The 22,588-nt window shown below is 38.1% G+C and overlaps 1 protein-coding gene across 1 annotated transcript in view; it reads right to left on the reverse strand.

Moving 5' to 3' along the window:
- LOC117984889 (nardilysin-like) overlaps positions 1 to 22,588 on the reverse strand; it is a 27,959-nt gene continuing 5,371 nt past the window's right edge. The window contains exons 3-24 of the mRNA XM_034971550.2: positions 21,774 to 21,914; positions 20,908 to 21,076; positions 19,839 to 20,047; positions 19,181 to 19,351; positions 18,388 to 18,509; positions 17,529 to 17,649; positions 17,367 to 17,444; positions 16,475 to 16,615; positions 15,838 to 15,967; positions 15,029 to 15,287; positions 14,259 to 14,393; positions 13,392 to 13,440; positions 13,108 to 13,209; positions 8,406 to 8,539; positions 7,625 to 7,754; positions 6,752 to 6,856; positions 6,004 to 6,147; positions 5,319 to 5,455; positions 4,703 to 4,847; positions 3,144 to 3,206; positions 2,941 to 3,042; positions 1 to 2,157 (exon numbers count right to left, since the gene is read on the reverse strand). Coding sequence (XP_034827441.1) covers positions 1,957 to 2,157; positions 2,941 to 3,042; positions 3,144 to 3,206; positions 4,703 to 4,847; positions 5,319 to 5,455; positions 6,004 to 6,147; positions 6,752 to 6,856; positions 7,625 to 7,754; positions 8,406 to 8,539; positions 13,108 to 13,209; positions 13,392 to 13,440; positions 14,259 to 14,393; positions 15,029 to 15,287; positions 15,838 to 15,967; positions 16,475 to 16,615; positions 17,367 to 17,444; positions 17,529 to 17,649; positions 18,388 to 18,509; positions 19,181 to 19,351; positions 19,839 to 20,047; positions 20,908 to 21,076; positions 21,774 to 21,914 — 2,988 coding nt within the window. The 3' untranslated portion in view covers positions 1 to 1,956. The remainder of the gene's footprint in view (positions 2,158 to 2,940; positions 3,043 to 3,143; positions 3,207 to 4,702; positions 4,848 to 5,318; positions 5,456 to 6,003; positions 6,148 to 6,751; positions 6,857 to 7,624; positions 7,755 to 8,405; positions 8,540 to 13,107; positions 13,210 to 13,391; positions 13,441 to 14,258; positions 14,394 to 15,028; positions 15,288 to 15,837; positions 15,968 to 16,474; positions 16,616 to 17,366; positions 17,445 to 17,528; positions 17,650 to 18,387; positions 18,510 to 19,180; positions 19,352 to 19,838; positions 20,048 to 20,907; positions 21,077 to 21,773; positions 21,915 to 22,588) is intronic.

Genomic DNA, 22,588 nt, shown 5'->3' on the forward strand with positions numbered 1-22,588 from the left:
GTTGAAAACGTGTTCCATATATTTTTGTTCATATAGAAGGGTAGCTTTAACTCATGCTATAATTTATCGATATAGGTACCAGGCTATATAAAACTCGGTAAAATGTATGATATTTACAAAATACTATGCAAACAGCAAAATATTACAATAAGTTTAGTAAAAAATTGCTGTTGTATAAAAAAACAAGTAGGAACCTACCTAAGTAACAGTAAATAACTTAAATATTAAAAAAAAAATTGTATTGTACCTACAGGTAATAATAGTTATTAATAATCTCGAACTATTATTATGCAAGCATTTCATTTTTTTAAAGAATATTAGCCTTGTTAATTATGACTAATATTCCCCTTTCCCTTCCAACTAAGCGAAAAGCTTGTGCTAGGATTAAGTACGACAATAGTGTAACGGGTGGGGTTTGAACCTTTCGGAATTCAGTCCGCTCCTAAACCGTTGAGCTATTGAGGCTCATTTCATTATGTAAGAAGTTTCTGAATTTCAGACAACATTAACATAATGTTAATATCTGTGAATAGAGTCGGTATTATTAATGGTAAATATAATATCTATTTACTATTAACAAATAGGAGAAAATAATATCATAATTTAGCTTTACAAATTAAGTACATAATATTTTAATAAGCATCAATAATCAATATATTTGGTCAAGAAAATTAACTTCTACTCGTATTTTACTATTAATGAAATATGGTCGGATTTTTAAAAATTGGGTAGTAGTTACCTAAGTATATTTAAATTTTATATTTTCTGGTCACTATTACCTACCTATACTATTAATTAGATAAATACTATTTTAAATTCACTGCAACTACAATGGTATTGTCAAACGTTTTTGTAGCATATCTTATAACAAAGTATGTAATAGTAATAAGCGGCACAAGCTATGCACGTATAGTCCGTACAAAAATGACTCTTCAAACGCCATTTTAACTCTATAGGCCAACTGTCATGTCAAAGTAAGCACTTCATGCCCATAGACAAAAAACGCGCGTAGCGTTTCCGCACGCATCGATCGACGTTCACCCTAAGCCGGGCCACAGATAGTTAATGTCAGTAGCAGTACAATTTATATACATAAAAGTTGTTCAGGTTTATTGCACAATAAGATATGAGCTGTAAAACGCAGTTATCAGCAATCGGTTTATGAAGCGGGGGACACCCCGCGCACCCGCACGTCACCCACGCTCGCCGACACCGGGTGCGAAATGTTCCCTCTCCGATTGCCATTTCAACCTATCGCGTACTATATATGCGTGCTGATAAAGTAATCCGCATTTCTCAAAAATTGGCCGCAATCGGCTCGGTTATGATCGGTAAACTTGATCGTGTATGGCTAACACAATCAAGTTTACCGGTTAAGTTTGCATTAAATCATGCATGGCTCATGCATGACCAGTAAACTTGTATGGCTAGCGTCTAACGCTCAAACTAAACTCAAAACCACATCGAAAAGAACTGAGAGTTCGACAGTTCGCAGGAACTTGCGACATGATCCGCGTCGCAAGACGATTCGTGCAGCAAGACGGTTGCCTGAGTTTTAGACGTTACGAATTTACACTGCTCCGTATCGCGGTTTTGAGTTTATGTCCTTATCTGTAATGTCCGGGATCCGGGATAAAGATCCGGGAAAATGAACTGCTCTGGATGCTTTAAACGTTATTGTTATCGATAAGAAAACGCACGTATAGTCTGCGACAGGATGAGATGGCAATCGGGGTATGAGGCGGGGACGCCCCGTACACCCGCGCTCGCCCCACCGGGATAGCGCGGGTGTGCGGGCCGTTACCTCCCCGATTGGCATTTCAACTTATCGCGTACTATACAGGTTCCATTTCCATCTCAACAACCGGCCCGGCGTAACACCGGTACTAGAAAATAAATTAAATGAACGCTATAATTATATATACACATATTTTTGTTTATATTTCTATAACCCTGTCAACATTGAGCCAGCTCGACTCTAGGAACATCAATGATGGGCAGATCTCTCTTGAACACGTCTATGTCGTGTATGAATTCTGCGGTATTTTCGTGCGAGTCGCCGATTGGTTCGCTCGAGTTCAAGTATTTCAAGTCATATTTCTTTGGTTGGATTTCTGTGCTTATTGCGTTGTCCTCTTTAGGTTTGTTGCCCACGATCTATAAGTTTATGAAAAAAAAACCTTTTTTACATATTATTTTTAGGCTTATTCTATGCGTTGTATTCTTAATTACGGAATTGTTTTTTTTTAATTCAGATACAAGTTAGCCCTTGACTGCAATCTTACCTGGTGGTAAGTGATGATGCAGTCTAAGATGGAAGCCCTAACCTGGAAGGTGTAGGTTCGTGACTTCTTTTCATTAATCGTATAATAAATAAATAAAGTAAATAATGAACTTTAATAAAGTCATATAGACTCTACTAAAGTCCATTAATTGCATGACATACGATTAAAGTTACATTACGGTTAGCGTTAAACTCTAACAGTCAATAAAGTTATAACGGACTCAGTATTTATATTATCCTACCTCCATAATTAAGGTTTAACGGTTCACTTGCTTTAACGGTGAAGGAAAACATCGTGAGGAAACCTGCATGCCTGAGAGTTCTCTATAATGTTCTCAAAGGTGTGTGAAGTCTACCAAATCCGCACATGGCCAGCGTGGTAGACTAATGGCCAAACCCTTCTCACTCTGAGAGGAGACCCGTGCTCTGTAGTGAGCCGGCGATGGGTTGATCATGATGATGATGATAATTAAGGTTAAAGGCCCCAAGTTAACGAACCCTGCCTTATGCCATTTTGCTTTTATCGACTGTTTGTTTCGACTGTTTTTAACTTTAACCGCCTGTCATGCAACTGAACCTATGAGTGCGGGATTTACAATCTGGCGAGACCGCAGTTTTATGGCTAATTTGTACAGGGTAAAAAACTATGTTCTTACCTGAACAGACAATTTTCTGAAGAAAGATTTGTTCCCAGTAGGGAAATGGTTTTCAATCCAACGCATAATGTCTGCCAATCTTATTTTCTCTATCGCTTCAGCCTGAAAAATAACGATAGAAATTAACGATATCAAAAGTCCATATAAAGGATAAGTTGAGTGTTTTTTAAAGTTTTCCATATAACATTTATTTAATATCATACCTCTATGAATAATCTTTGGAATTTGTACTCCCGGCTCACGATTTCCCGCCAATTTCTTTCGACCTGTCGGAAAAACAAATTTCATCATTTTTCGTTGGGGTCAAGTAAAAAGCCCTCTAGACGACAAGTAGCGGCAATATATTCCATTAAAAAGGTAACGTTAATAATAGCGGTATATGGTAAAAATGCACGTCAAGTACAGCGTCGTGAGTTAGAAATAGGTGTATAATTACTGGTTTAAGTATTATTATAATATTTTTACCGGTATTAATGTCTGGTAATAGTATTAAGGTATGCCAACAAGGGATAGAGAGAAGCATGCTGCACATCAAACTGAAAGACCAGTGGAGACTGACCAAAATTAGAAAGATCACAGGTGTGACAGATGTCTCAAAAAGAATGACAGTGCATAATCAATATATTTTTGAAAATTTACTGTACGTACATAAAAACATAAATAAATTTAAAAAAAAAAGTGACTGTCATAATATAAATACTAGAAATAAAAATAAACTTGTAATTCCCGCCTCTAGGCTCAGTAAAGTTAGCAATTCATTTGCTCGTAATTCCATACGTTTCTATAATAAGCTTCCAGAAGACATATTGGAGATGTCTCTCAACAAGTTCAAAGTTTTCATAAAACGTAAACTAATTGAAAAATCCTATTACAATGTAAAGGATTATTTAAATGATAAGCAAGCTTGGGAATGAGTTGCTTAACGACTTTGTGATAGTTCTAATAAGTTTCAATAAATTTGTAAAGTGGTGATAATAAAAAGAATACCCGGCTGAGTTTGTTGTGGGCTCTTCTCAGACCTGGGCGCGTTTGGAACCCTCGTAGCTTTAGTTTTAAGTTTGCGTTATAATTATCACCACTATATTATCTTACAAATCTAACACTATACCAGACAATCAATAAGAGTAATTTATTACCTATTTTGAATAAATCATTTGACTTTGACTTTGAATTAAGAAACTTAAATGGCGTTGGATTGGCCATGTGATCAGATCTCCAAAGGATAAATGGACCAAAGAGGTCACATACTGGTACCCCAGAGATGGGAAGAGAGCGAGAGGACGGCCACAGAGGAGATGGGAGGATGACCTGCCAAAGGGTTGGCGCGGATTGGCGTTAGATAGGGAAAAATGGAGAAGTCTAGAGGAGGCCTATGTCCAAAGAGGACAACCTGAACTGTAAATTGCTGGTGTTACTAATTTTTTTGAATAAATTATGTAGGATAGGATAATTAAATAATAGGAAATAAGAAATTAGTAATACGGTTAGTTAGTAATATAAGATGTATAACTATTGTATCAGAGAATAAAGGCTATTTTATTTATTTATTAATTAATAGTACCTATAGTAGGACATGGCAATCAGGGTATGAGGTGAGTCGTGGAGGCGGGGACGCCCCAATTGCCATGTCGACCTGTCGGGAACTATAGATAATATCAATAGATGTACGAGTGTATCGTTATTTGTTAACGTTATCACAACGATACTTTGGTAACGCTACAAATAGTCCCTGCTGCCACCTCCTACGACGCTTTACACTCACCTCCTCTTTGAGCTCGTAGTCGGTGGTGTGTTTGAGCTGCACGAGCGAGCGGCGCGCGGCGGCCAGCGCTTTCTCCCCTCCGCGCTTGGTGTCGCGAGCGAACTTCTTGAGGAACACTTCCACGCGCCGGTCCACGTGCGATACGCTATCCAAACCGAAATATCAAAACTCGTTCGTTTATATCCTTGTGTGGACATATACATTTAAGGCTTCTAAAAGAATGTGGCCTGTCAAAACACACCAAAGCACGAAAAGAAAAAATTCAAGTCACATTCAATTTCTCTTAGAGGCTACCACATAAAATCAACGCAAAAATTACTAAATGGGGTATATTTTTAATGAAAGTAAACTGGGATTTTCTGCAAAATTTGTGTTGAATGTACTCAACGAAAATTACAAACAAGTTTTGATTCAAAAAACTTTTAATTTGTTGTTCTCGAGTCGTTGGAATAAAGTGATTCTCCAGGAAGTATACATACCAAAGACTTTATTTTGCCAAATTTTGTTGAAATCGGTTGAGTGGTTGAGGAGGAAAGAAGCAACAAACAAATTATTATTTTAAAAAAACCAACAGATCCATTATTTTTATTATAATAACTGTATGGAAGTTTCTAACCTGAATTTGTCGACCTGGGTATTGATAGTGATGGAGAAGCCCAGAACTCCAAAGGTGTACCGCATCATGCTGAAGACACTGTAGCCCAACTGCTCTTTAGTGCGAAGAGCGTCGAACACTGGCTCTTCCATTAACATCTTCAAAAACACAGTATAGTCCGTACAAAATGAGAACTCACTCGCCATTTTTACTCTGTGTCAACTGTCATGTCAAAAATACGATTTTAGTCCTTATTTTTAAAGATGAATAGTACTTTTGACATGGTAGTTGACACAGAGTTAAAATGGCGAGTGAGATCTCAAAATGTACACCTTAAAAATTATTTAAGGTATGCAAAAAGAAAAGATTCCGGCACTTTTTTGTGCACGCGGATTTTCCTTACTAAAATATGTTTTTACATTTCCATATTTACCAGCTTTACGACAATTCGTTTGCTGTATGCTTATTTGTGGCCACTTTGTTGTGTCATTGAAATAAGTGAAAAGTGAATTAAAACTATTATTTGTTTAACTGAGTTCTAACCTAAACTGAAATCTGTCACTGTGTGCTGCTTTGCCCATTCACTTATTGATGTATTAACTATTTAATTCATTTTTCAGTTTTTTATGGTTGACTAACCAGGATAAAGACATGACAGGGAGAAGAAAAAGTATTTAGGGTACTGGGTAACAATGATCTCACTCACCATCAAAACTTCGAGAGTAGCAGTGTCTTTGGAAGTAGTGGTTTCACCCTGGTAATAGTTGGTGACGATACTGTTCGTGGAAGCAGGGTTCAAGCTGAGGACTCTTATCTTATGCTCACCGAGGGGTAACTGGTGGACTTTGATCTGGTGAACAAAATAAATCATGAGGTAATGCCAGATATGCGTTGCAATACCGACTCGCACACCAGAGTCGGCATGGCACTATATTATCAGAAACCTTCACGCAAATACCAACAACAATTGCACAAAATTCCAAATAAATCAAATGAACAATCTGCGAACGCATAGAAGACGAACACATAAACATTATCCGTACTAATATTACAAATGCGAAACTATGTTTGTCTTTTACCTTTTCATGGCTCATTGGCCTAACCAATTTTGACAAAATTTGGTTCAAAATAGGTTGCACCCCGGGAACGGACATAGGCTACTTTTATCCCGAAAAATCAAAGAGTTCCCACAAGAATTTTAAGAACTTAAGTCCAAGCGGACGGAGTCGCGGGCATCATCTAATTTATTTAAGATGTTGTTTAAAAATCTATACATATAAAAGGAACAAAATACAGCTCAATCAGTTGATTGAAATTTTACATGTAGATTTTCGTTATAACAAAATGAATAATTTTAGTAAATTCTACCTAAGCGAAGCTGAAGCCCAATTTTATAAAATACTTAATTTTAATTCAAAAGTAAAACATTCATATATAAATCATTTCACACATACCTCCGGCATTTCCGTTTCCGATATGCCCTCCCATTTAATGTTGTCCAAAACATTGTCAGATATTTTGATCGCTTCGTGCCATGCCAGATTCCCTTGTACCAACACCTTGGAAAAAATATTGTTATCATTTATAGCCAGTGTAATATATCTCTATATATAAAAATGAATCGCCGAATGTGTTGCTGATCGCAAATTTCGAGAACAGCTGAACCGATTTCGCTAATTCTTTTTTTATAATATTCCTTGAAATACGAGGATGGCTCTTACGGGGAGAAAAATTTAATTCAACCTCCCCCTCAATTTTCTAAACTCCACCCGAGCGAAGCCGGGGCGGGTCAGCTAGTTATGAATTAAAAAACCGACTTCAATAACCACAAACACTAAAAAGTAAAAATAATTCAATTAATTATGTATAAAAGAGTTAACGTAGTTCTACAATAAATTTTTCAGAGCCGGTGCCAGTTAGAAGCACGAACTGTTTACTCTTCATATTGTTTGTGACTGCACATTGGCACCTCATTGGCACCGATTCCAAAAAAATGTTATTATAGAATTACATTAACTTGTTTACATAGTAAATTATTTTTTACTTTTTAGTGTTTGTCGTTATTAAAGTCAGTTTTTTTTTTTAATTTTTTTTGTTTCACAATTTTTAGTGAAACCACTGTATTAAAATATGCTAAACCTGGTTAAAAACCCTGGTTTATAACCCTGGTATACCTGGTTATTACACTGGTCGCGAGAACTTTTTTAAGTCTATTAAAAATAAAAGAAATCAAACGTCATATTTCTAAAACCAAAAATCGTTTTTTACGTATTTTATTACTAAAATAATTATTGTTATTTATTAGATAAAGTTTATAGAACACAAACCTGCACATATAGCCTGTCCAATAGCCTCTCGGTGAAATCCTTCAGTTCTGACAATGTGATATTCTGTATAATCATCGCCTTATCTCGCGGCGAAATATAAGGCTCTAGTAATATGTTCATCCGAAGGTCCCTGCAAACCGTTTTAAATACATAGTAATTTGGTAATGACGGGTAGATAGGCGCAAGGGATGATTTATGCCAACACGGGGCGGGCGCAGGCCGTGCCACGTAGGCGGCGCGGTCGAGGCACGGATTCAAAACATCGCGAACATTTTATATGAAGCAGTTTAAACTTCACCGTGCCGTGTCCGTGCACGGACGCCACACCAGGGATGATTTACGCTAGACCGCGCCAAGCCCGAGCCGTGCCGCGTCCGAAGCACCAGATTGGGAATTTGTATGAGGTCACATCAGACCGTGTCGTGTCCGAGTCATCCGAGCCTCGTCGGTGTTACGTTTCTTCATAGTTCATACAAAATTGTAATCCGTGAATGATACTAGAAAGATATTACAAAACATTTTTTCTACATTTCGTAATAAGAAACATAGATGTGTATATGTGTGCAAACGTGGCCACTTGAGCTATGTCAATTTATTCGTGAGCTATCAAATATACTATTTTTCACATATCACACATATTTGTCTCTTTTGACGGATTATTGCAAATTAAGCCTGTAGTTCATTCTACACGTAAAGGTCAGTTAAGAATAGTAACACTCTAGTTTTAGTGCAAGAAACATGGATATGTTATAGTTCAAACGTATGGGATGTACAGGCGTACTTGGCCAGCTTGTGCGGCTTGATGAGCACGTTGTGGTAGTTCCGCGCGCGCGCGTCGCGCACCGCCTCGAAAAGACCCGCGGCGAGCGTCGCCGTCGACGTGCGCATCTCGCGCGTCACCAGCTCCACCAGCAACTGCACAAACAATAGGGACGATGACTACTAGTCAAATCAGCAACTTTTTTTCAAACGTCAAGACACTTGCTTAGTAAGGGACGATTTATGCCCGTGCACGGCATAAACGGCACGGTGAAGCATTAACTTTTTTTTTTTTTTTTTTTTTTCTTCGCTTAGGAGGGGAAAATCCTCATGGACATAGTGCCGGACTCCTACCGACTAAAAACCCCTCCTTTCTCTAAGCAGTAATGTTCCCGCCTTGTTGGCCTACCATTACTGCCGCGGACTAACTCATCTCCCTCCTCTTTCGTCTTTCTCCTTACTTTCCATTATACCTTCCATGTATTTCTGAACTATCTGCCACTTCTTTTTCTCTTCCAGCATTGTGCTTATGAGGCTCTCCACTCCAAACTCTCCTCCCAGCTCGGCTACGACATTCCTTCTTTCTTCCTGAAACTGAGGACAATGGAACAGTGTATGTTCTGCATCGTCTATCGGTTCTATGCAGTACATACACTTACTGCTGTTTCTCTTTTTTATGCGCTCTGTATACTGCATAAACACCCCATGTCCTGTGAAGCACTGTGTCATTCGAAACGTCAGTATTCCGTGTTTCCTGGATACCCAGCTATTTATATTTTTAATCAGTCTATGCGTCCATCGTCCATTTGTAGACTGGTCCCATTCCTCTTGCCATCTAACCAGGGTCCTATCTCTGATGGCTTTTCTTTCTTCTGGTAATTTCAGTCCATAGCTCTCAGATCTTTCCCTCGCCAAGAGATGAGCTGGGATTAAATTCGCCAGTACGAGGGCAGCATCGGTGGATGTTGTTTTATAGGCGCAGCAGGTTCTTAACGCCATCATACGCTGGGTGCTCAACACTGTCCTCCTGTGTGTTCCCTTGTCCATGGCTGTTACCCATATAGGAGCCGCATACATTATGGTGGACTGCATTGCAAGAGCAAGAGTCCTTCTTTTCCGCGAATTCGGTCCACGTGTATTTGGGAGTATTGAGGTGAGTGCCTTAATGGTTTTTTGTGCCTTTTCACACACCAGATTTATGTGTCTACCGAAATTCAGCCGCGAGTCCAGAGTCACTCCTAGGTAAGTAACGGTTGGGGTGGGTTTTAAATGTGTATTGCCGCACGTAAAGATGTTATCCGCGCTTAGTCTCCTGTTGAAAATAATAGCAACCGTTTTTTCTGGAGCGATTTCTAAATGGTTGTGGGTCATCCATAACATTATGCTATGCAGAGCTTCATCCCCTTTCCTAGCTAGATCTTCCGCATTATTGGCTGTCACTGACACTGCTAAGTCATCTGCATAGCAAATTAGCTTAACACCTTCCGGAACTTCTACCAACATAACGTCGTCATACAATATATTCCATAGGGTTGGACCAAGGACTGATCCTTGGGGAACACCTCCTCCTATTTCGACTCGAACTCCTTTCTTTAATTGAATAGCTCTTTGATCTAGGTAGTCTATTATGCTATTTATTAAGTATTTGTTTATGTTCTTCATTTTCAGCTTAGCTATTATTTTCGACCAGGATGCAGTGTTGAACGCGTTTCGAACATCAACCAGAATTAAACCATTCCATTTATTTTCTTTTTTTGCTTGACTTGCGATACTAATAACTTGCCTTATTGCGTCTATTGTCGTTCTTCCCTTTCTAAAGCCATACTGATTTTCTTGGAGTCCTCCGTTTCTATCGATTTCCTGTATGAGTCTAGTGTTGAGAAGTCTTTCGTATGTCTTAGCTAGAACATTGATCAGGCATATCGGTCTATATTTATTAGGCTCGCTTGGCGACTTTTTTGGTTTGTCAATAAGGACGAGTTTTGAGAGCTTCCAGCTCTTAGGAAACTTTCCGTTCTCTAGGAGTCCGTTAAATAGCTGGGTAAAATAGAGTGGAAATTTCAATATTACCTGTTTTATAACTTCCGGTGGTATTGAGTCTGGGCCTGGGGCTTTCCCTTTCTTTACTCTATCTGCAGCATCCTTTATATCCTTCTCTAAGAACCTTAAGCCTTCCAAATCTTCATATTCTCTATCTATATACTCCCGTTTCAGTTCTTCGTGTTTTGATACTATAAAAAGATCACTAAAAACTTTCTTTTTCTCTTCTAAAGATAGGGATGTTTTAGGACTAGGTAGCTGAAGTTGGCTTTTGACTATTTTATATGCACCGCCAAAAACATCCTCTTCTAACTCGTCGCATAGTTCCTTCCATTTCTGAGCTTTTGCCAGAATAAGGGCAAATTTTAGTTCCTTTTTGCAGGTCTTATATTCTTGTTCTAACTCTTCTCTTTTATTCTTGCCTTTACATTTCTGGAATTTTCTTCGCCTCATTCTAGTTTGTTTTATTTTCTCTTGTATGTCATTTGTCCACCAGTAAGGTAACATGTAGTTGTCATCACATCTTATTTGCGGTGTGCTTCGTTTGTATGCTGCTATAAGTGCATTGTCACATTCTTCATGGTTTACTTTCTTTCCCTTGACGATTTCTTCAAAAGCCAAGTTAAATGCCTCTAAGTTAGTTTTACCAAATCTGTATTTTTGCGTGTCCTTACCCTTATCTTCTATACTAGTTATTATACTTCTGTGATCGCTCATAGATATGTCATCCTCTAAAACTGTCCAATTAATTTTATCTGCCATCACATTGTCGCTCACAAATGTCAAATCGATGTATGATTTCCCATTTGGTCGTACACAGGTTGGCACTAGTCCATCGTTAACGATATTTAGTTCCAGAGAGTGTGCCCACTCTAGTAATTCAATACCTCTTCTTGTCGTTAGGTTGCCCCCCCAGCATGTATGTTTAGCATTGAAGTCTCCTGTAACGATGACTTTATTTGAAGGGCACGCTAACACCTTTATATCGTGTTGAATATTGCTTAGGTAATTTAAAAACCCATCAGTGGTACATTTGTTAGGACTGATGTATACGCTATAGAGTGACACGTCTCTAGTTTCGATACAAATAAAACAGCCCGCTGTGCGATATTTTGCCACTTGGTATTTTTTGCTATAATTAATTATCATGGCGCCTAGATCCTCACTGACATAGTGGTGTTTGTTGTTAGCTTTGCATTTTGCAAAATTAGGTTCACTGAGGGCTATAAAATCACATTTCTTTTCTGATGCCGTTACCAAGGCCATATCATGAGCACTAATACTTCTATTCGCATTCACTTGAAGGACTGTGAAGGCCATTATCTTTTTATCTCCGAGTCTTTTCGTCTTTTGTTCTGTCTAGCTTTAGCCAGAGCCTGCTGGAAACGTTTGCAACTTCCACTACCAGATGAGTGACCTTCTATATTGCAAAGCGGACAGAAAGCTTTATTTGTACAGTTTATGGCTTTATGACCATCTTCAGCACAAATGTGGCATTTTTGACTTCTGTCTACTCCAGTGCATTTTGCTGCTATATGATCATGTGCCCAACATCGGTAACATTTAAGTACATCTATTCTCTGTTGCGCTTGGCATATGCATAGTCCTATCCGAATTTTGTTCATTTCTAGTAATTCTTCCGCATCCTTGTTTTCCAGCACTACTGTGGCAATCTGATTTCCATTTTTCATGGGTCTTAAGGATCTGACTTCTAGTTGTTCTGGCGATTGTACGGTGAAGCATTAACTGCTTAATATAAAATGTTCGTGATATTTTGAATCCGTGCCTCGTCCGCGTCTCGTCCGTGGCGCGGTTCGTGCCCGCCACGTGTTGGCATAAATCATCCTTAAGGGAGCTTGTATGAAATACATAGATGTGACGTTATAAACATTTGACGTAATTTTTCAGTTAAATCGCTAATTCAAAATGGTTAGCAAACTTAAAACTAAGGGAGACCCTCTATTTAATGATTTCTGAGAAATAATTTATTTTGGACATATCCATCATCCCAACTCTGCATCTCAGTTGCTATTGGCCGACTCTAAAACTAACAGCGGACGTGGATTTTACGAATTTTGGAAGACCCTCTAAATGATTCCTGAGATGCAGAGTTGGGATGATGGATATATCGAAAATAAATTATTACTTTCGATATATCCATCATCCCAACTGTGCATCTCAGTTGCTACTGGCCGACTCTTCAATCAATGTTTGAAACATTCCAAACAAACAAGGCAAAATTGTGATATCACGAACGTCGCTAAAGAATCCCAGACATTTCTTTTGCAACAAAGGTGCCGTAGACTTAATTCACCTGGGATAATTAATCCACCTGGGTGAATTAAGTATACGACTTTGATGACTTAATTCACTTAATTGCAGCTAGGTGAATTAAGAATACTGATAAGTAATTTGAATACTCTATAGTATTTGAGAATAATTAACCGAGAGTTCTAAAAAAACCCAAAATACAATTTTGTGCAATTTCCGCCTCATTCAAAATATCGAGTGGAGTTAATTAAATTTTGTTTTCTACAGTCATGGGTCGAAAATTGGTAATGTAACAATTATCGTGGTACATATTCTTAATTTACATTATATTAGATCCTTAAACCACGAAATAAGCCTTAAATCATTGAATTTTAAATTTTTAAATTACGTAAATCTTATACCTAGTTACTTACGTGTAAATTTTGGCTGTAGCCGTTCACTTTCAGGGTTAACCCTTTATCAGAGACGTACAATGAGTGCGTCAAATCGGCCATATTTGCTGGGTACACTTCTTCCTATAAATTAAATTTATATTATGTTAATAAACGTAATCTTTGTATGTTTGTATAAGTAATTCAATGACATAATTCAATGGTTATAACTATGTTAAATAGAAGATATTTTTTGATGATTAACTACAATTAAATATTATCTACTATGATTTATCAAAATATGAAAATCGTATTCTACTTCTAACCTTAAGTCCTTGTTGCAACACATCTGTCCAAAGATCAATAAGACAAGCCCTGAAATCAAAAAAATCAATTTATAACTTAAGTTAGACTTAATAATATAAAAGAATGAATAAAGTAAGTAATAATGCGCAACTCTACGTGTCAACTTTCATGTCAAGGGTACGATTTTAGTCCTTATTTTAAAGGTGAATCGTACTTATGACATGGCACACATACACACATAGAGAGAGAGACACAGAGCTAAAATGGCGAGTGAGATCTCAAAATGTGCGCAATATAACAGAATTTCAACAGTCAACTTGAAAATTAACTTTGCAGTGTCCAAGACAAAGACCAAGCGCAAGTCTTGCAATAAAAAAACATTCCAGAATCCAGTACACCCCAAACACATCCAGTTTTGCACAATAACCACCCACTTTTTCTACTTTCTTGACGCGTCCATATATGCATATGTACCAAAGAATGATGCTCTATTTCACAAAGACCGTACGGCTATATTTGTGTGAGTGCACACGTATAGTCCGTACAAAATGACTCATCACGCGCCATTTTAACTCTATGGGTCAACTGTCATGTCAAAAGTACGGTTCACCTATAAAATAACGACTAAAAACATATTTAATAAACATACATAATTTGACACAAAAAGTTAAAATGGCGCGTGAGGAGTTAAATTTTACGCGTTATACATACTCTGATAGTGTGTGTGGCACTCAGTTTCGATCGGGACGTGGTTTCTATTACGCACATAAATGCGCTAGCGCTTATCGATATTCGGTACACTCACTACTACAACCAAGGCTGAGCGGTCATCGTGAAATAGAAGATCTATACCTATGTATATTTGTTTTAACATGGAGACAACTTACTCTCTCGGCGACTTGAGACTCAACGGCGTGATGAAGTACAAGTAAAGCAGGGCGGTAGGAAATCTGAACTTGAAGTCTGGTTTGTACCATAATTCCATATAACGGTTTTTGCGCAATAGATTAGGTTGATCTAACCTAAAACGAATTTTATACATATAGCGACAAAAAAAGTCTTAAGTAGTGCGCACATCATACTTAACAAGATTAGCAAGTTAAACACGAACTGCCAATAGATAGCTCTCTAGTTGAATACAGTAAAATTGTTTTTCTATCCCTTGTTATTTAATCAATAAGTCTATAGTAAAAAAAGTGTATGTATATAAAAGAAAAATTTTGCAAATCGGTCCAGAAACCTCGAAAAAATTGATGTACATACATAAAAAAAGAAACGGGACAAATTGGGAACTACCTCCTTTTTGGAAGTCGGTTAAAAGGGCTGACTGACTGATCTATAAACGCACAGCTCAAACTACTGGACGGATCGGGCTGAAATTTGGCATGCAGATAGCTATTATGACGAAGACATGCGCTTAGAAAGGATTTCTAAAAATTCAATCCCTAAAGGGGTAAAACCAGGGTTTAAAACGCGAACGAAGTCGCGGGCATAAGCTAATCTATGATATGCGCAATCCGCCATGTTGCAACTTTAGATTGGACTATGTACTTGTTTTTTGCGCACTGTATAAAGCCAAATATTGATTTATTAAAGTACAACAAAGATTTCAAACCAAGTTCATTAAAAAAATACATTCACATAGGTGTTATCTCACCTAAAGTTATTTACAGTCGCAATCAAATCTCCTTGCTGCAGCACGATACTAGTTTTCTCACTCGACGACACTCTAGTATGTATATCTTTAATGGAACTATTGGTTAAGTCCACCCCAAGCCTCTCTGCCTCGTCTAGATATGGCTGTGCAGGCGGGATGAGGTCAAAATTAGTCGTGAGGTAGATGTTTTTATCCGGTACATGGAATTGTTTGTAGGGCTCCACTGTTAACCATCTATTTAGCCACGCTGGAGGGACATCTAAAAGTATAATGTCGTAGTCATAAGATGGTCTTCATCTTGAGCATCTAAACTCACGTTGGTCCAACGCATTCAACAAGCGCCGGCCAACACAAAACACTGTTTGCAAATTGCATCTGTGATGTGATAATGAAAAGCAGCAAAATACACGCCAAATGGCTACACGTTCGCCAAGTACAACAACGTACAACCAAGTACATGGCCAACGTATACGACTAGCATTGGCTATTTGGCTCCAAGACTTTCGGAAATAAATCATTGTCATTCGATATTTATTTTTGTTTTAAGAATGTTTATAAATGGTACTGACTAAAAGCTTACTTAGAACTTAGCTGACTTAGAACAGGTACAACAAAAATTGTCCGAAATAACCGAATAGAGCCCGACCGAGGTCTTACTTTGAGGTGAACCAGTAGTACATATTTAAAAGTGATATTATGTTCAACCCCAATTTAAATTGCGAAACTAAATGCTATACTAAAGAAATAATTGCCTATTTCTATCTTGTTCCTACTAAAATTATTCTAATTAATATAATGGATGAACTAACCTATTCTCTTGTACTCTGTCCCGAACCACTTCTCCTTGGTGTCGTACTGGATGGGCACAGTGTGCTTGTTTGACAAGATCATTATGTTAACACTATCTGCACTCATGCACTCCAGTAACTGCGATATACCCTGCAAGGAGAAAATTCTGTGCAACCATATAATATTTCCAATGAAAGCTCTATTCAATTACAATAGTGTTGTCAAATAATATATCGCTTGGGATTCTTTTTACACTCTAAACCGAACTGGAGTTCCGTATTCAAATAAAGAACCTCTAAGGCATTTTAAACAGAGGTATTATGTGTCCAAACCTTTATAAACACGTATTTGAGAAGTGTTTTTTTAAATGAAAAAAAACCTATGTCCGCAAGGGTCTATAAAGTACTTAAAAATTGGTATAAAATCATTAGTATTTTTTTACTAAGCTATATTAAGCTATGGCTTACATGATTTCCCCTTATCCCTCCAAAGCAATAAACACTTTAAAAAAACTTGAAAGCTTGTACTTAAAATAAGAACGATAACAGTGCAACAGGTGGCATGTGAACCATTGACCTTTCGAATTTCGGATTTTGCTCCTTAACCATTGAGCTATTGAGGCTTAAATAACATAGGAGGAACAAAAAATGAGCTTACCTTAGGATCGTACTTGTAATATAATCTATCTCCAGTGATATAATGCTTGGAGGGGAAGAAGTGCATATTCTCTGCCAGAGTCTCCACATAGTCCGAGGGTTGAGACTCCTCTTCAAATCGAAAACTCGTCTCTTCTATTGTCTGAAATAAATATATTTTTATTGCAGTGTGAAGTATTGAAGCATGGAAACGGTCGGATTTGTATTCAGCAACCCCAAAAAGTTAGCTGGGTCGAATGGAATCGCAATAACTCGTCACCACAATTATTTACTTTAGAACGGCGTCCATCAGTGACGCGAAGCATTGCTTGAAGATTTGCTTGTCAACAACAGTAGACGCGTTTGGCTCGATTCAGCGCATCTTAGATGGACATCAGGCTTAACAGTTACATTGCTTATGTATTATATGATTACTGAGCATGATCATGATCAACCCATCGCCAGCTCACTGCAGAGCATGGGTGCTCAGAGTAAGAAGGGTTTGGCCATAGTCTACCACGCTGGGCCAAGTGCAGATTGGTAGACTTCACACACCTTTGAGAACATTATGGAGAACTCTCAGTCATGCAGGTTTCCTCACGATGTTTTCCTTCACCGTTAAAGCAAGTGATTTTTAAATACTTAAAACGCACATAACTCCGAAAAGTTAGAGGTACGTGCCCGGGATCGAACCCCTAACCTCCGATTAGAAGGTGGACGTCCTAATCCCTAGGCTATCACAGCTTGATTACTGAGCAGATACCACAAAAAAAGCCGAGCTTTGAAGGTTTTCATGAGTTTTAAACACCTTTTGTAGTGTTCCAATTTTAGGTTTCGCCTAGGGCGCTGGCTATATGAAGAACGCGAATCGAATCACGGTTGAATGCCAAAATGTTATTTTTCGTTTCAATTACCTTTATTTCATCATAAATGCTTTCAGTCGGTCCTATTTTCTTTAACATACTAATGTATGAGAATATTGCTTCTAAAACCTAAAAAACAAAGAAATCAATTATTTTGTATGCCATAATAATAATAAATCTTTTTATTCTTAATTTTATCAAATAAACGCTTACCTCATCGATATGATCGAGTCCCTCCTTAGTAAGTACAACTTGCGTGGAAAACAAGCTATACATGGATGTATAGTCGATGCCACTTTCCGAGTTACCTGTATAAATACCTAATGCCCATACCCTAAAAACAGTTACATATTAGATTAATACTTAAGATAAACCTTAGCATATTATAATTAAGGAAATTATAGGAAGGTCACGCATGGTCCTTTGCACGAGTGTACCAGGCTGTCGACCAGCAGGGAGAAATGGCGAATGCTCGTGAGGCGTATAACATCTGCCCTCAAAGACGTTGCTTCGTGATGACCACGACCGCTCTGCCAAGAGTGATACGACAAAGAAGAAGATTATAATTAACCTTCGAGATGGATAGGGACCTGACTGAGATTGTAGACTTGTTCAAAGACCAAATCTCAGTTCAATAATTTTACTTTTGACGGTCAAAAGTATAAATAACAAGGAGATGCCCGCGACTTCGTTCGCGTGGATTTAGGTTTTTAAAAATCCCAAGGGAACTCTTTGATTTCCAAAGAAAAAAAACACACTCGCATTTTTAATACGGGAAGTTATTTGAATTTTTGCATTGAACTGAGCCCCTTAGTACAGTACGCGGCGGAAAATAATGTACATCGACCTTTAGAAAGAGGTAGTGGATTTGTAGAGCATTGTCTCTGTCGTTGAGATCGACTAAACGTCATATAGGTATGAGTGACAGAGACAACGCTCTACAAAGCCCAAATATCGTTCTAAAGGCCGATGTACATTAATTTCTGCCGCGTACTGTACCAAAAGCTGACGATAGTAATAATTTGTCATCTAATTGGGTCACTATTGACTAAAATAACTGTTAAAATCTTACTTTTTTCTGAGATACGATAGTAAACTGCCTTTGCCCTCGTGTCCCAGTAAGTATGAAATATATTGATGAGGTTTTGATTCATATTCAGACAGTAAGGAGCGCATACACCAAGTCAAGTGTACCTGGAAATGGTGTAATGATCAAAAGTCATCGTAATAAAATAAAACTGCCCTGTTCGAGTTTATACAATTCTAAAACTTTGGATGTGTTTGTAAGTCACGACCGCAATCACCTCTGATTGGTTGACGCTCGCTCACTATTGGCTACAATGCATTGTTGCAACAAGAATAGCACAAATTCAATCAATTACAACAATTTGAGGTTGTAATAATGATTGATGCAACTTTTACGAAATCAGGTCGATTTCTGAATAAATGAAACTAAAGTTTAAAGTCTTAAATTCTACTCGTGCCTACAAAGACACGAATCAAAACTAATCGTTGCTGATCATTCCATCTCCATCTCACACTAGGTATAGTGTGTTAGTGAGAGAGAATGACTAAAGCCTGTATTATAGATTCGTTTCTTTATTGACTCTCGTGTGAATTATACAGATTTTCTGGATGATTTCTGGCCTTGGGTGTAGACATTATGAAGGAACTGGACATCGATTTTTTTATCAATCTATTTATTCATTAATTTTATACCGAAAAAAAAAACTAAAATATTTAAAGGACATGCAAAAGAACAATTTACCTCTTTAAGAGATTTCGACTTGAAGCCCTAGAATGTAAGAACTGAAAAACCTAATTAAACTTTCAAAATAAAATGTACTCAAATATAGTGTTCATACCTCTGTAGTGTCGCTAATAGGTTTCACGTAATAAATACTCCTAAATTCTGGCGTAACGGTGTCCGGTTTGAAGGCAAACTCCCCGAAGTCATCTGCAGGCAACTTGTTTGTGGGAATTTGCCCGAATGTGTTTATGACGTACTGTTCTAGAGATGAGAGGTCCATGCGGGCCTAAAACCAAAGTTTTCTGTGTATACATAATACTGTTTGAAGTACAGTTTACAAGTTATGTTTAACTAGCTTATTTCCGTGACTTCGCCTGTGTGGACTACACAAATTTCAAACCCCTATTTTACCCCCTTAGGGGTTGAATTTTCAAAAACCCTTTCTTAGCGGATGCCTACGTCATAATAGCTATCTGCATGCCAAATTTCAGCCCGATCCGTCCAGTATTTTGAGCTGTGCGTTGATGTCAGTCAGTCAGTCAGTCACTTTTTCCTTTTATATATTTAGAAGAAGAAGATTTTTAGCTGGCCCAGAGCCCAGCTGACGAAAATTCCACTTGAGCGAAGTTTCGCTAGCTAGAGTCCGACGGAGATACGATCGCGAGTCGCTGTGCCTATGGCCGCCTAATGCGCCTGACACTGCACGATCGTGGGAGAACTTATTGGCCGCTGCGACTTAGCCTCCTAATGTGAAGGGAAGTCTTAGTGCGTACCTGAACGGCGACAGTCATCCGGTGCGCGCTGTAGTGGCGCTTGCGGAACTCGTGCGCGGCGCGGTGCAGCGTCTCGTCGTCGCGCACGTCGTCGCGCAAGCTGCGCAGGTTGCCCCACGTAAACGTGCGCGCCGGGTGCCCCTCTGGGAACAGGCTCGACAGCAGCTGGTCTTTGCGGTTGGAGTCCGACGGTGCGGCGATCGCGAATTCTGAACATTTTCACCACATATTAACCACATATTTCCAGATCTAGCATGATCGATTTGTCGTCAAGGATACTATCGACTTTGGATCGCAATTCAATTATTTCATACAGGTTCTATTTTATTGATTCCCGCGCGTAAAGTTTCTTCAAATATTACAAAGGCTACTTTTAATATCCTGGAAAATTAATCTAAAATATAAAATCCTGAAAAATAGGCTACTTTTAACCCTGAAAAATCAAAGAGTTCCTACGGCTTTTTAAAAAGCCTAAATTGACGCGGATGAAATCGCGGGAATCAACTAGTATTATAATATTGTAGAAAATTCAAACTTGACTTCACTTATATTTCTACCTTAAAGATGTAGATTATACGTAATATTTAAAATCACATGCCAAAAATACCTATACTCGTATATTCTTGTGAAAAATACTATACATTTTTATCCCAAATTATTAATCAACCAAAGAAAAACTAATATCAGTATGATTTTAGTAAGTTTTAAAATTGAATGATATCATTTCTCTTTGATAAATGGACTGGGTATATTTGTGTGTTAGGTACACACAAATATACCTAGTCCATTTTACATTTATCAAAGAGAAAGTCAGTTTGGCAATCAACTCTATGCTTTCCAATCACTCATATCACAGTTTACGATAGTTAGAGAACTTATAATAAAACGTCGAGGCTTCCAGGCAATCGTCAAATGTTAGCAAATTTGAGGCAGCTGTAGCCCTAAGGTAGCCTTATTTTCTATGATTTTCACGTCACCATAGCCTAATATTTGACATATCGTCGATTCAGGATCAAACCGAAAGTTCCCTCACTCTAGTTCACTATGCTCATATGGAAAATTTAGTTACCTGACTCGATGGCTTCCCGTTCCCGCTGCATCGCCTCCTTCTTCATAAGCGGGCTGACGAAGAACTGGCTGAACATATCCATCGCGTGAGGGAGGTGTTTCTCTTGGATTTCGAAGTAGAAGGTCGTCACTTCACAGTCTGTTGATGCGTTATCAGATCCCCCTTTTTTCTGCGGATAAAGATGATAGAAATATTTAAAAAGTTAAAAATCTTTAGTAAGGTAATTTGATAGTATAGTTCCGTGGCGTCACCCGGATCAGGGTCCTGGCTAAAAATCAGCTCTTGGGAATTAAGGCATACAGGATTATGCTGAGTTGGAACCTTTGTTGGGTTGTGCCACACATAACAGTTTATGCAGACGCTTCGTCTGCTTGAGGCCTTGAGCATAGAATATATAATAGTCTTGAGGCATGTTGGCTTCAATGCTCAAGTGGAGGATGCGCCGGGATAATTAGCTCTTAGTTATAACATGTAATATGTGGCACAATTTAAAAATATAAATGTTTTTTTTTTCTATAAATCTGTAGGTATTTGGTGTGTAAATGTCGGATTTGAGATATTTGGGATAGCCTTAGAAGCATCTTGATATGGTATTCGTGCCTTTTCAGTTTTACACAAAACTCGAATTTGAACTAAACTAAGTCGAAAAGTAGTGTTATCGCCTAATGTTCCCTAAGGAAAACGATAGCACTATTTGAGACCTGTAAATTATACAACGAAATTAAGTAGTTAAGTAGTATTTAGAACGATTGTACTTCACCGAGGATAATCTCATCGGTTATGGATCCTATGAGTATCAAAAACTGTGTATAAATAAACGTGAGAGCAAGAGAAAATTAATATGAAATGTTTGATATTGTACTTACTTTAATGAAAGCATCAAACTCATTTTCTTTAGGGTATTTCTCGCTGCCCATAAAGACCATGTGCTCGACGAAATGTGCAAGTCCTTGGATGTCAGCAGGATCGCTGTAGCTGCCCACACCCACGCAGAGAGCGCATGCTGCCTGCGAATAGTAAAATTATATTCTACCTTTTTTCTATTCCATTACAAGTTAGCCCTTTTTATAATTTTTATGGTAGGGTTTTACCTGCACTTCAAGGAAATTTCTAAATGATTTTTAAATATAATATGTACATGTCAAAAATTGCAGAACTGGCAGGATTCAACCCTGCGTCTACCGATCGATGCGTCGCTCGTTGGCGCTGCGGGCGCGAATCCCAGGGAGACGCAGGTTCGAATCCTGCCGGTTCCGCAATTTTTGGCATGTCTTTAAAAACTATTTAGAAGTTAAGTTAGCCCTTGTCTGCGATCTCACCGGTGGTAGTAAGTGATGATGCTGCCTAAGATGGACGCGGGCTAACTTGGAAGAGATATCGCAGTTTTTTATTTACCGGTAGGGTGGTAACTAGCCACGGCCGAAGCCTCTCACCAGACCAGATACTTGGCTTGACCAGATAGGCGATAGTCAGAGAGATACTTAGAAACATAATTTTATAACCAAAACAACCAAAGATAATACTTGGCTAAAAACAGCATTTACGTGAAAGACGATGGTAAAAAATATAAAAAAACCGGTCAAAGCCGAGTCGAACTCGCACACGAAGATATTTTAAAACTTGTGCAACATTGTTCACAGCGCCATCTATATGTGGCTTAGAAAGTAATTTTTTCGTGATT

This window comes from Maniola hyperantus, chromosome 9 (genome assembly GCF_902806685.2).
Source record: "Maniola hyperantus chromosome 9, iAphHyp1.2, whole genome shotgun sequence".
Taxonomy (NCBI): domain Eukaryota; kingdom Metazoa; phylum Arthropoda; class Insecta; order Lepidoptera; family Nymphalidae; genus Maniola; species Maniola hyperantus.